Source organism: Thalassophryne amazonica, chromosome 20, assembly GCF_902500255.1.
Source record: "Thalassophryne amazonica chromosome 20, fThaAma1.1, whole genome shotgun sequence".
Lineage (NCBI taxonomy): Eukaryota > Metazoa > Chordata > Actinopteri > Batrachoidiformes > Batrachoididae > Thalassophryne > Thalassophryne amazonica.
Window position 1 is genome coordinate 28,696,590 of NC_047122.1, and position 15,125 is coordinate 28,711,714.

The 15,125-nt window shown below is 39.6% G+C and overlaps 1 protein-coding gene across 2 annotated transcripts in view; it reads right to left on the reverse strand.

Moving 5' to 3' along the window:
• The window catches only part of LOC117501776 (sodium/hydrogen exchanger 3-like), a 33,337-nt gene that overhangs the window by 8,030 nt on the left and 10,182 nt on the right, over positions 1–15,125 (reverse strand). The window contains exons 1-7 of one of the 2 annotated variants that reach the window (XM_034160733.1): positions 12,759–13,070; positions 9,570–9,872; positions 4,631–4,791; positions 3,792–3,870; positions 3,085–3,262; positions 422–642; positions 69–271 (exon numbers count right to left, since the gene is read on the reverse strand). In XM_034160733.1, the coding sequence (XP_034016624.1) occupies positions 69–271; positions 422–642; positions 3,085–3,262; positions 3,792–3,870; positions 4,631–4,791; positions 9,570–9,872; positions 12,759–13,032 (1,419 nt within the window). In that variant the 5' untranslated portion in view covers positions 13,033–13,070. Of the gene's footprint in view, positions 1–68; positions 272–421; positions 643–3,084; positions 3,263–3,791; positions 3,871–4,630; positions 4,792–9,569; positions 9,873–12,758; positions 13,071–15,125 lie in introns of those variants that run through there. The other variant, XM_034160732.1, reaches the window with a different exon arrangement.

Here is a 15,125-nt window from a genome sequence, read left to right on the forward strand (position 1 = left end):
TTTAAGATGCAAAACGATGCATCTTAAGGCTGCAGGTTTTACGGCGTTCTAACACATAGAACACTTACCTGAAGTATGACTGTGAAGTACACTACAATCAGAGTGGTGGAGATCATCAAATTCTTTTCCTTTATTTTTTTCTCATCGAGCATCACTGCCAAGCCATAAGCAACGGCCCCTCGCAGGCCACCGTAGCTCATAATCATCTGATCAATGAGCTCCAGTGGGACCAGCCGGAACCTGTTCAGTATCCAGGTGAGCAAAAAGACACCTACGACATATATGCACATTATTCACAGCCAGAGGCTCCACTGGTTGGATTATCACATCTTCTCTGACTTAGGAATAAAGTGTGAGTTGGCTGCAGAAGATTTTCAGATTTTAGAGCGGGTTGCAGGGTTCTGGAGTTTACCAAACTCACCTATGATCCTGTACACAAAGATGAAGAAGAGTGTGAGAAGGATGAAGCCCGTGTTCCACACCCATAATGTTGTATCGATGGCAGAGATGCCGAGGAACACAAAGATGATGGTTTCTGACCCGTTCGCAAAAACCTTCATAACATATCTGACGGTGGTGACGGACTTCTCGTCCATGTTTGCGTTGATATACTTTTGGCAGCACACACCACAGAAGACAATCCTACAGTGTAAACACACACACACACACACACACAAACATGCATTTATTGGAACTTCTTAAAGATTCTACCTGTTGCCACTCAGTCGTGTGTAATGTCTAAAAACTATTTTCTTTCAAGTGTTGTTTGGGTTTTTTTTTTTTTTTTAAATATACATATTTCTGTTCAAGCTTGGAGTTCTAGTTTAAGGATTTTCTATTTGGTTGTACCACCCAAAATGAATGCATGCACAAATTCATGTTTTGAATAACAGAGGTTCTAGGGGGTCTGACACTCCTAAAACTAAGAATTGGGGGTTAAAAACAGCAGTCTGTAGGGTTCAAACAGTTGCAATTACAATATACAGCAGGTAAAATAAGTTTTGAATGCGTCACCATTTTTCTCAGTAAATATATTTCTAAAGGTGCTACTGACATGACATTTTCACCAAATGTCAGTAACAACTCAAGTAATCCACACATGCAAAGAAATCGAACCATAGATGACAATAAATTAAGTTTAATATGTGCAATAATGTGAAGTATTGAACACCTGAAGAAAGGGAGGTGAAAAAAGAATGGAAAGCCAAGACACCAGGTGAAATCTATCAGTAATTCAAAAACAATCCTGCCCCTTGTCAGTGCAAATTAAAATCAGATAGTTCAGTCCCAACTGATGGCCTATAGAAAGGTGTTACACAAGAAACGTCTCATGATGGATTAAAGCAGAATCCTCCTAAGAACTTTGCAACCTTATTGTTGCATTGGTTACAGAATGATTTCTAAACTACTGAATGTTTTTGAGAGCACTGTGGGGCCATAACCTGGAATTGGAAAGAACATCATTTCACCATAAACTGGCCATTACCAGGTGCTCCGACAAAAGACTGGAAAGAGTTATCACAAGCGTTGTCCAAGAGCCAAGGACCACTTGTGGAGAGCTTCAGAAAGAGCTGGAATTAGCAGGTACAATTGTTTCAAAGAAAACACGTAATGCACTCAACCCCCATGTCCTGTATGCATGCTCACCACACAAGACTCCATTCCTGAAAAAAGCACCCCCACACCCTTATTGACCAACAAAACCCACTGAATGCTGTTTCTGAATGCTCTTTTCAACAAGTGACTCAGCTACATAAATTTCTGCCAGACCATGATTTAGCAGAGAATAGCGAGGCTGTTCACCTTTTTTAGCCAACGACAAAATTTTCCATGACAAAATCTCTTGTTAAAAGTGAAATCTGCCGGAAAATGGCTGATGTCCAGCTCTTGTGATAACCAGAGAAATTGCACATGATGGTCCCGGAGCCATACAGCCATCCATTTAGAAATGAAATGGTTGTTTCTGCCTGTCGATCGCGGCTCGGAGTGCGGCGCGCCGTGCGCCATTGTGGGCCATCCTTAAAGCGGTAGTAACACTCCTTAATCTCTGTGAAGCCCAGAAAATTTTCACCGAAAGCCAAATGAATTTTCCGAATGGTTTCCAGCTGCCTGCCTCTAACAGTTTCTGAAAAAATTCTGATGGAGCAAAGCCCAAATCATTCCGCCATTTCCCTGACAATAAAAATCCGACGAGGGGGGTGGACCAGTGCTCACTCAAAGCCTGCCCACAGGCGAATGACGCAACCGACAGGCGTGAAAAAACTCACATATGCGCACGAAGGTTCAAGCTTGGCTGACGTAAAAACATATAAATCAAATCCATATATTTTTTTGCATAAAATAAAAAGGTCCGTTACTTTTCTAACAGACCTCGTATGTTTCTGATCCAATGTATGACACTAACAAAGGATACTGTGGTCAATTAACATAAGTCACTACCTAGCTTATTTAATACACTTTACTTCCAGAGGTTCTGAATTAAATTGTCAAGCATCTATAGATGAATGCAATGTTGATAAATACAGAATGTGCATGTTGCATGTTCTTTTTCATCACTGGAATTAATAGTGCACTGCAAATTAACATGCATGTTGCATTAGGACAGGGCACGAGAGGAAAAGGGAAACAATTCCAACGCTGTGCCACAGTTTGATCCTAATGATTTCTCAGTGAAGGCAGATCACAGAAACATTTTAATCGTTCATGATCTAATATTGTCATATGGCACATCACTAACTGTAACTACCAGCTTGACAGAAGTGTCACTAATATATCCATTATTACCATCAAAGGTCATCCGCATTGGTTCGTTAATGTGTGGTAAGCGGGATAAAGAGTTGGGCTACCTATATCTTGACCTTGGTTCAATTCCCACTCAGGTTAACTGTCTGTGTCCTTGCACAAGACACTTTGTCTGCAATGTCCCAGTCCACCCAGTTTCAAATTAGTAGTACCAGCCTTGGCTTGTGACAGACTGGTGTCCCATCCATGGGGAGTCATAGGCTCTCATTCACTTCATGCTCAAGAATCTGAGTATAAGCACAGGTGCCATCGAGCCTCAGGGTCTAGGTAGACAGGACTTACGAGAGGATGGAGGACAGAGAGAGCATCTCAGCGGTCAGGTACGAGAGGTATCCCAACACAAAGATAAAGCCTGGCTCAATGATCTGGATGTTTTTGGTGCATCTGGTAAGAAGAGAGATCAGGAGTCCAAACACTAAACCCACGAGAGAGCCACCGAATGCCACTACAAAGAAGGAAACTGGGCAAAGGGGAAAACAGAAAAGAAATGCGTTTCTTTTTGTTATCCTTAATAATACTGTTTCATGAAAAATCAAAGTGTGCAGACAGATGGGACTATAAATGAAGTATCAGTGGGACTCAAACCTTGGTGTTGTTTGTTAGCACCTCAGCTACCTCATACTATGGTGGCTGAGAAGTGCAATTCAAAATTACAAATGGCCGAAACAAATTTACAAGTCCTGACACAAATGGCTGGGAAGTGCAATTCAAATTTACAAATGACAGATTCTGACGGAAGGGGAATGTACTAAACTACAGACATTCCCCTTCCGTCAGAATCTGTCATATATAAATTTGTTTCGGGCATTTGTAAATTTGCATTGCACTTCCCGGCCATTTGTGTCAGAACTTTGTAAGTTTGTTTTCGGGACTTTGTAAATTTCTTTTTCCCGTTTGTAATTTGAATGGCACTTCGCAGCCACTGCATCATACAGAGAAATAGTTTTAAAATGGTGAAATAATGTAAAAAAATGAACATTAGTCCTTACTTATTCCTTTGATGATCTCCACAGCATTAATCTTTGATCCTCCCAGTGACACAAATGCATCAAATACATTGAAAAGCACCTGAAAAAAGAAGACAATTAATATGTCTGATGACTGGTATGAGATCCTGGATTTACAGCATGCCATTAAAAAAAGCGCATTAGATGGATCTCTTCCTTCTCTCATTGAGTCAATATGTGAATCCATCCATCCAATCATGGGTCACCGGCGTGAGGCGGGGTATACCCTGGACAGGATGCCAGTCTGTCACAGGAAATCTGAACCATAATGCCAAAATTCTATAAATCAAGGCAACATTTCAAATAGCATTTTGATCAACCACAGCAGGAAGAACATTCAGCCAAGAATTGAAAATGTCAGATTACATTCATTTGAAGTACATAATATTTGCCCATGTTGTATTTAAAAAAGATATATAAAAAAGAATTCTTCTGCCTGTTCTGAAATTCTCTCTCTCTCTCTCTCTCTCTCTCTCTTGTTCCTGATTTGCTGCTCATCACTGGGGTTATATAAGCTCACTGGATGCAGTAGTTCCCTGCCAGATTGATGCACCTTGTGCCTTCTTTCCAACTCTGTTTTTTTGTGTTCCATAGTCCTGCCTGCCTCGTTGTGTACCTGACCTCCTGCCTGTTTGAACAATCACACCTTAGCCTGATGATTTTTGTACTGCTGTGTTTTTTGAACTGAGAGCTTCAGAGCTGTTTGTTTGAGCCTCACATTTGTGTCCAGCCATTTTTGGCCAAGCTGCCTGTCACAAAGTGCTCCTCCAGTCTTTTCTACCTGTACGATGAGAGTGGTGTCTTATTGTGACCATACGCACCACTGTCACGCCGTCGTTCAGGAGAGACTCTCCAAACACCACGATGAAGAGAACCTCATTAACATGGACCTCCTCAAACACAGCAAGGACGGCCACAGGGTCCACAGCAGCGATGAGGCTGCCGAAAAGAAGGTACTGCAGCAAACCGATGTCCAGGTTACCTAGACCATCCAGATGAGAAGATACTTCAGGTTGGTTTGTTGGAAACTCTTCAAGAGCTCCTCAGTTTAGACAATACCTGACAGGGGTCAAAATACATTTTTTAACCTACTGGCACTGGTGCTAGTAACAAAAAAATTACTTGCACCAAAGAAAAAGTTACTTGCACAACCAAAAGTCAGTCTTATATCAACCTTAAAACTCCTCCTCTGATGTGTCAGACTCTTAATTCCTGTCTGGGGAGAGTTTGCTGCTGTTGCTGCTCTCCCCTCAGTTTTTTTTTCTTCACGTAAGCGCGCAAACAAATTGTCTGTGAAGATTATTTTATTTATTAACTACACAGATGTATAATAAAACAAATGGTGACTGGTTTATAACACAATTATGACGGCGTTTCAGTGGAGAGAGAACGAGGAACTACGGAGCCCTGGAAGTGTCATCGCAAAATGTTTTGCATGTGGAGAGAATGTGTGCACGTTTTATTATATTGTGTGGTCATTTTATTATATTGTGCACTCGTTTTATGATATTGTGCGCACGTTTTAAGCATCATTTGAGTAAAACAAGGGCACGATCTACTTAAACGTGGCCACAATTTGTAAAATAAATGCTGACTATTCATCAAGGAAGTGGCTATTCGCACGGCCACCGTGTCCATAACACTTATTTGGCTATTCGCACGGCAAGACTCTGGTGGTAAAACTGGTAACTACCTGTATAAACAAACATATTGCATTAAATGAGAGTTATGGACACGGCCGCCGTTCAAATAGGGTAGGCTTTTTGCCACCACAGTCTTGCCGTTCGAATACTGAAATGAGAGTTATGGACATGGCTGAATAAAAAAAATTTATCAAAATCGAAAAATATTAAAGGCGTTAAGACATCTTGAATGCAGTATGTTTGTAGTTCCAAGTTTTGCCACCAAAGTCTTGCCGTGCGAATAGCCAAATGAGAGTTATGGACACGGCCAACGTGCGAATAGCCACTGCCATTAGTCAACAAACCATCAGACAGTGTAATACATTTCCCAAATAGAAATGGATCTGGTCAGAGTATCATCATGGTTTGGGCGCACAAGGACATACAGAGAACTCCAGCTGCTCAGCTTGACATCATCTGGAGTTTAAGCACATTAAAAAGGATGTTGAGGTAGAAGCGTCGTGAGGATGACAATTTAGGTCGTATTATGAATTTAATTTTGAACGAAAGGAAAACGTGCGCACGTTTTATTCATTCGAGGGCTCAATTCAATGAAAACATGCGCACATTTTATTAATTCGAGAGCTCAATTAAAGGAAAACGTGTGCACGTTTTATTAATTCAAGGGCTCAATTTAAGGAAAACATGCGCACGTTTTATTAATTCAAGGGCTCAATTAAAGGAAAATGTGCACACAAATTATCACAGCCAGGAAAACGTGCGCACGTTTTATTAATTTGAGAGCACGTTTTATTAATTTGTGCGCTCAATTAAAGGAAAACGTGCGCACAAATGATCATGGCCAGAAAAAAAAAAAAAAAAATCACTTTAAGTGACCTCTCCCGGGTTCCGTAAAGGAACCGCAGCGACAACCACTTATTTTTTCACGTGCATGCGCGAACTAATGGTCCGTGAAGATAATTTTATTAACTACACAGATGTATAATAAAACAAATGGTGACTGGTTTATAACACAATGATGACAGAGTATGAGGGGGAGCACGGAGCAAAGCAACTTGCGCTGTGTGTCTGAGTCATAAAACGCAGGGAAGACAAAGACAACACACTGGAAATTTTTTTTTCCTTATTTATTCCTTTATTGTTTCATTTTACTGGTGCTTATAGCTGATAAAACTTGGATAACGTTACTTGCACCAGTGCAAGTGCAGTATAAAATTATGTGCACCGCTTGAATAATACATGCACACACTAGTACATGCACATACCATTTCGAGCCCTGCCTGATCAAGTCAACTGTAGGACAGTACCTAACAGTCTTGCTGTAAGCCCAAAATCAGGATTTTGGGGGAGGGCACCTTAGTCTTTGAGAAATCACCTGAAACCCAGTAGAGGTCACTGTTTCTGAGGTTCAAAGGCAACAGATGTGGTTAAAACAAACAGTGATGCCTCTAATCTGACCACTTTTTTTTTTTAGTAACGAGTAATCTAATGTGTTAATCTTTCCAAATCAGTAATCAGATTAAAGTTACTTCTCCAAGTCACTGTGCGTTACTATTATTTTTGCATTGTGGGTCGATAGCAGCATTAAACTTGGGTTCGACTGAACTGCTCACTTTAAGCGAGCTGTGAGCTTTTCGTCTGTGGTTTTCTGCAGCAGCTGGGTGATTCTTTAACTACGGGCACTATTGGCCTTGTAAATGTAATTTCCACCACACTATTTCCTTACAATATAAAGCGCCTTGGGGCAGTGATTTAGTGCTATATACATGTGCTCTGATGTCACTGTTTATCTCCATAGAAACTACCCAAACAATCTTTCATACAAACTGTTTAAAGGGACATTAGTGTTGTGGTGGAAATTACGGCAATAGTGTGGGAGAACCACATTTTGTTTAAAGAAAATCAACAGTTGTATGACATTGAATACCCCAATTATGTTTTGATTATTTTACTGATATTTTATTCAGAGATATTTTAAAACATTAGAAAAAATGTTTCTTTACCATTCATTTTTATCATTGAAGATCAAAAGTTTGGGTGTGGGACAAGCACAAAACGGCAATATTTGCATATAATGATGCTGAAAAAAGGTGAAAAAGTCATCATAGACTACTAGAACAAATTTCTTAACACACTTTCATTGTAAAGATAACTATAAAAGTGTGAAATTTCCCCTTTTTTCTGTTTTTCATACAATATGATCAAAGGACATAATAAGTGCCTGTAGTCTAAGAATCACCCAGCTATGACTCATGTCCTCACCTCTTAAAGCACGGTGACAACAGCACACCTGCACTGAGCTTTACAAAGACATTTTAATGCTTTTTTTTCTCCTTTATTTGGAATTCTGAGCTGAGCTGCTCCGTATCTGATGGTTAAAATTCAGCTGATCCTCCGCAACGCGTCAACAACTAACACTTTTTTCCACTCAAATGCACCTAAACTCTCTTTCTGAGGACAACATGATGTGAAAATGCAATAAAACTTTCTTACCTGTAAATCTGGTCATGTTTTCTGCATAAATAAATGTTATCCATTCTTTGTGCTCAAACGCCAAAGCAGGGGTGAATGCAGATGGAATGGGGGCGTGGGGCAAGGATGTGCCCCCCCACACACACACACACAACACCCCTAGATTAAAGGTCCAGTTTTGAAGCCTTTTTTTACTACAACTACTAATACTACTTCTAATAATAATAATAATAATTTCGACAAGTAAAATGTTTAGAGAGAATTTAAATGTTAGAAAAATGTTAGAAAGAATTTAATAGTTACATTTATAAACAATGTAGGTTAGAAATTGCAAGTTTTACTGTTACAGTGCTGTCAACAGTTAAATATGAGGTCAAGAAAGAGGTCTTTATTTTACTTTTTATAAAACAAGTATTTATTTTCATTGAAATCAAGAAAGGGTGACTATAAAGTGAGTTTTGGCAAAACAAGTATCATTGTCATGTTGAGGTGACAGAGGGTTGTTGTCGGCAGCTGGTTAAAGTAACTAAAAAAGTAACTAGTAATCTAACTTAGTTACTTTTACAATTGAGTAATCAGTAAAGTAACTAAGTTACTTTTTCAAGGAGTAATCAGTAATTGGATTACTTTTTCAAAGTAACTGTGGCAATACTGAAAACAAACCACATTTCTACAATTCTGGTCATTATTTGGTTTAATAATTAAAGTTAAAAATGTTCACTTTATCAGTCTTGCAAATTAATGTAGTATTGGATAATAAAAATATTAAAGTTTTCAAAAATGTCCCTGAATATCTGGGGCAAGAGGTTCAATCACAGCAGACCAATTCACAGCAGCCACTTATGAAAACATCGTATGTTCATAAGATAATGCTAGGAGTTCAAATTAGATTGTTTTGGTAAAAATCAGTTGACAATTGACAAAAAGCAGAATTTATCAGCAGAAACCTATCGCTTATAGATTTACACTCTGTGGGTGGATTTGTACCTCCACATTATGGTGTTGCTGTTGATATTGTTGGTATCTCATTCATTACACCTGTGTGCACATGCAACATAATTCAAAAGAGTGTGGGTCCAATTTGGACAAATTTGGTAGGACGGTTGAGGGTCAACCAAGGATAAAGTGGCTGAAAGTTGAGAAAATCAGTTAATTGTCAAAGGCTCAAACCAAGATCAAAACTTGGCTTGATTCTAGGAGATATGTAGAATGCCTCTTTTGGGAAATTGGTTAAATACACCCGTAGCTATTATGAAACACTAACATAAAGTGATATGTCACATTTCTATTGGTCACATGACCTTTGACCTTGGGTGACTTTGAGAGATCAAACCCCTTAGTTGTTGTTGTCCTTTCAGCTGCTCTCATTTTGTTCAGGGTCTCCACAACAGATAGCCAGATCTGCATTGGTATTTGGCACAGGTTTTACACCGGATGCCGTTCCTGACACAACTCCAGTTTTGACCTGGAGAAACACACACAGCCTGGTGTTCCGAAGAGGTTTCCCATCCTCAAGCTGCTGGTCAAACTCCTTAGTAACCGTCTATTACTTATTGTTCAGACCATCTGTCCAAGCCAAAGTGATGCTACCCTTTTGGGCCACAAGCAGCTTGTTAATGTCATATGTCATAAAGGTGTCACTTACCCATGGCCCCTCCCAAGTGACACCCCCACAGTGACAGCCCCAGACTCGCAGCATTCCAGCAGGTGCCAATAACTGCATGCATTAGGATGGCGCCCATGTTGCCGAAGAAGAGCTTGTTGGGCATAAAGTAACCTGAATCCAGGATGATTTGAGGCAACAAAAAGTAGAAGAACACGGTGGGGGTCAGTTTGAATGTCTGCTTCTTGTCTGCACCCCAAATCATTCCCCCGAGGATGAAGCCGAAGCAGATGAGCAGAGCACTCTCTGGGATCACACTGGTCACGTGGTGGTTGGCTTCGATGACTGTAGAGATTTTGAACACATAGAAGGTTTGTTGTGAGTAAAAATATCTGGATAAAAACAAAATTTTACAAGAAAAGGGTTTTTTTCCTCTTCATCTCAAAATCATACTACAATATGAGCAATGTTTTCTGTTTGTTCCCTTGATCCCCCTTGGTCCTTTGGACAGGTTCTCTGAAACCTGATACGTGGCTGAAGGTCAATGCCAGAATTGGCTGAAAAGGGGTCCCCCCCCCCCAAAAGTCAAGGTCATTGGGGTCAGTGGACAAATGTTAATTTGCATCAAACCTGGCACACATATGAAGAAGGGTCAAATTTGCCAAATGTCAATAACTGGAGCCAAGGTCATGGTTTCCTGTCTGTTTGCTGGCCTACTTGTCACAAGTCCTTTTGCTGATTTCTGCTAAACCTGGGATGTCATAGTCAAGGTCAAACAATTTAATTTTCAATCTGATTTGGACCAAATGTGGTACACGCTAGATGGATTCTAGAATGACTCCTTTAAGGTCAGTGATATGGGTCAAGTTCATGCTCACGGTTACCATTAACCACTAAAATAAAATTGTATATTTTAATAGTCCTTCTTAATCTAGGTCAAAACTAAGTATGTCATTTTGGGACTTCGGCTGAAAAGTGTTAAAGTTGTTAGGTTCAGTCAACAATGTTTCCTGAGATTGCAAAATTTGCAAATGATCAACTGTTTCCCTCCATTGTCTTTTCTTTTTTCTCTCCATCTCTCTGCTCTCACTCTCTCTGGGCACATATTAACCAGCGACATGGTACATATCAACATTTAATATCTCTGCAGAACTGAAGAGACCTTTGGTAGAGGTTACGTAGTTGGCTTTGTGTACTGTAGTTTTTCTTTGATGCATTTTAAAATATCAATTTATCATAAGAACTGCTGTCATCAGCTGCAGCCCGCTTGGTTGGAGAGTAAGTGGGTATCAAAAATGTATGAATGAAAGAATTTATCACTTGAGTCTGTAAAATAATAAATGCAGAAAAAAGCCACCCAGTTAAAATGTTCATCAACTTAACCTTTAGATGTCATCTTTTCCTGTGAACTGTACGGGTTCACAGTTGCAGCCACCAAAGGCACACTTTGTTGGATATGTGTGTATTCCACTATTAAATCAAATAATTTATCACTTTCAAATCGAACATTTCTTATTGTTGAAATTATGTATGGCTAATTTACTTTTGCATGCATATCTTTGCACAAAATACATTCATTATTTTTTTTAGAAAAACTACTTTCACAGTAAATTTTGCAGAGTAAAATATACTCTGCCAGGACTACATTTGGTCCCTGTCCAAACAGAGTTAAATCAACTCTATCACTGTAAAATCACCTCTATCATGCTGTGAATGACTTATTGAAATTGGGAAAACTTGATTTGACAAGACGGTAGAGCTGATTTTACTATATAAAAGAGTGCATTTAACTCTATTTGGACTTGGACCAAATGCTGTCCCGGCAGAGTATGTTTTACTCTGCAAAATTTAATGTGCTGTTATTTTGAGGATGAGATACAATAATTAACTTCTATATGTCAAATCTGAGCACCTTCCTATGAGTTATCACAACACTGCAAACCAATCTGAAACAGAAAAGAACTACTGAGCTGGACTGCAAAACTAATTTTCCACATCTTAATACGAGGTCTGTGAGAAAACTATCCGACCTTTTTATTTTTTTCAAAAACTATATGGATTTGAATCATGTGCGCTTGCATCAGACAAGCTTGAACCTTCGTGCGCATGCGTGAGTTTTTTCACGCCTGTCGGTTGCGTCATTCGCCTGTGGGCAGGCTTTGAGTGAGCACTGGTCCACCCCCCTCGTCAGATTTTTATTGTTTAGGAATGGGGGAGCGACTGCCGCTTTGTTCCATGAAAATTTTTTCAGAAACTCTGCCAGACAGCCAGATGGAAACCATTTGGAAGATTCAGATGGCTTTCGGTGAAGATTCTATCGGTATCACACGGATTAAGGACCATTAAAACTGGATTAAAAACGGCCCACAGCGGCGGAGGGTGCACCGCGCCCCAAGCGGCCATCAACAGGCTGGAACGAGCAGGACAAACAACATCTCTGTGTTGGAAACCATTCATAAGATTCAGATGGCTTTCGGTGGCTTTTCAGTCGAGTAAGTATCCGAGAAATTGTTTAACAGCTGGGCATGTTCCAACTTGTCCTGTGAGACTTCCAACACGGAGGTGTTGTTTGTCCCGCGCCATGAGCGGCTGCCTCCCGACGCGCGAATCCGTCTGCACGTCTTTCATTACAAAATCTCATTTAACAGTGGAATGTGCCGATAAAGTGCTGATCCCGACCTCTTCTGAAACTTCTCTGCTAGTCACACGACGTCCTGCATCAACAGAGCCTTAAATTTGGAAGTGATCTGCTCGTTCCAGCCTGTCGATGGCCGCAGTGGGCCGTTTTTAATCCAGTTTTAATGGTCCTTAATCCATGTGATACCGATAGAATCTTCACTGAAAGCCATCTGAATCTTCCACATGGTTTCCATCTGGCTGTCTGGCAGAGTTTCTGAAAAGATTTTCATGGAACAAAGCGACAGTCACTCCGCCATTCCTAAACAATAAAAATCCGACGAGGGAGGTGGACCAGTGCTCACTCAAAGCCTGCCCACAGGCGAATGATGCAGCCGACAAGCATGAAAAAACTCACGCATGCGCACAAAGGTTCAAGCTTGTCTGACGCAAGCGCACATGATTCAAATCCATATAGTTTTTGAAAAAAATAAAAAGGTCGGATACTTTTCTAACAGACCTCGTATTTACCTTTGCTCTACACCTACTTGACATCACCAAGCCAGATAATTACTTTGTGCATTTGATGGTTTAGAGTGTTTGTTTGTTACATACCCAATTTACCCAGAAAAGCCACCAGCACCCATAATGCAATCAGATAAGGAGTTTCTACATGGTGCCACTTAAAGCTGACGATTGGTATCCCGCTGATGCTGGAGCCGTGTTCATATCCTGTCTGGTTAGGATTTGATCCTGACTCTGCTGGCTCTGGATGGGAACGCTGACGCGTCAGTGGTGCTTCAGCCTTCACCCCGTTGACCCGTGAGTTGAGGCAAATCAGCAGCACTGACACTAACAGCCAGATGTGCATGTATCCACAGTGCTGCATTTGGTCGTATAAATGAAATGAGTAGGTTACAAAGAGAAAACAGATTAAAAACGTTTTTTTAAAAAAATCAGCCAACTACTCGTACAGGATGACACACTCTTCTTTGTGTCTTCTTCTTGTTGCATTGCTCTTTCTATCTCTCTGCTCTTTCACTGTATTCTTCTGCAGGTGTCTATCTCACAAACACTTTGTGTTCTTGCATTTTTCATTCCTCACACCGTAGTGGTGCAGTGAATCCCGCAGGAATGCCCATGAAGCTTTTTCTAACTGTCTTCAATCATAGTTATTCATCCCACGCCGGTCACCGGTTATTCTTCTACACGGGTTTGTTGCATCACACGTCTTTTATGTGTGTGAACACTGTGGAGCAGGTCATGTAATAGTTCACAGCTGCAGGTCCTGGTTCTGTCACTAATCATTTTATTTTAATGATTAACACTGATGTTACTCAACATTCATTTTAAGGCAACGGAAATGCTTTCATCACCACAGATTAGCCAAGTGCTAAAAGGACACAAAAGGGAAAACTTATTCCTTTATCTCCTTCTAAAACAGGCACTACACACGAAGAGGGTTACGTTCCTTATCAATATGTAGTTATAATGTATATTATACTTTTAGAATTTTAAGTCATGCAAGTATATATATTTAATTTTGTTGTAATGCATGTTGTAATATTGTCTATGTATTATATAAATAAGTAATAATGATAATGCTGCTGTCCTTGTTTCTAAATGAGCAAGATGAAAATCATCATGATGCAATTGTGATGCTTAGAAGAAGAATTGTCTAAGTACATAAGTCAAAATTAAGGTCTGATTAATGTTTATCATATTGTTTAGTTCTGCAAAAAGAGCATTTTTAAGCATTTTGGCACATGTATTGAAGTACACTTTGACTTGTTTCTCTATGTTCTTTGAAGTGAATTTAATTCTTAAATGACTGTTGGCAGACATCTTTCCAAGGCGCACTTAAAAAAAAAAAAAGATTATGCTGGAACAACTAAAAAGAGGGTCAACTGAGAACACTCAAAAACACGCCCTTGGGGAGTTTATGTGCTTGGTCTTGGGCGGGTGGTAAGGTTAGACCTTACCCTTATGAAGCATCTTGGGGCAATTTATGTTGCGATTTGGCGCCATATGAATTGAATTAAATGCCAGATAAGGTGTCACAAATAAAAAATTCTGAGAATGTAAGTACAGTTATAAATTACTTACTGTTGTTGGACCAACCTAAAATAATTGGTTTGACTGATATGACACAAGTGAAATAATTGTAGCAAAATTAATTTCACACACAATGTGTGTGCACTGTGTTAGCTTAGTTTGAATGAATATAAATCAGTTTGACTAAAGCAGTTTTATGCTGGTCCATTGATTCTCTTTTCAAACTGTGCAAAACCTAGTTTTGTTATTTTAAGCTTACAGCTACTTAAAACCATATACAAGTAAGACATGGTGTGAAATCTATTTAAATAAGCTCATTAGCACTTTTAAATTATCTTTTGCTTTTGATACTTTAAAAAAAAGTACTTAAAAGCAGATGTTCTCATACATGACCAGATTAAAGGAAATGTAAGACATTTTATTGTTATTTGACTAATTGAACATCTTAGCATAAATTCAGACTGGATGTAATAAATGTACCTCCCTACAACGGGGGAATGGACTCTACAGATCTTCCTCTACAAACTGTTTTCTGGCTGTGAAAGGATGTTTTCTTTGTCTGACTGCTCAGTCTTGTTTGAGGAGGACAAGGTACAATGGCCCCATTGGTTAAAAACAATGGTCTGGATCAGTGATGTGATATTTATACTCTCACACAGGTGTGAGTCCTTTTCAAGGTGTAAGCGACAAAAAATAACTACACTAATCATGTGGTCTCATGGTGACATATAGGAGGTAGCTGTTGATGTTTGGAAATGATTAATGATTGTCAGGAGAGTCAACATTTCCTGAACTTCCTTCAATTTAAAAAAAAAAAATGTAATGCTTTGCTGGTTGATTTGCTTCACCGCTCTCTACACTGGAGGGTCAATATTGCTATCAGTCATGGATCGTGCCACACCTGATGCCAGTACAAAGACAGCTTCC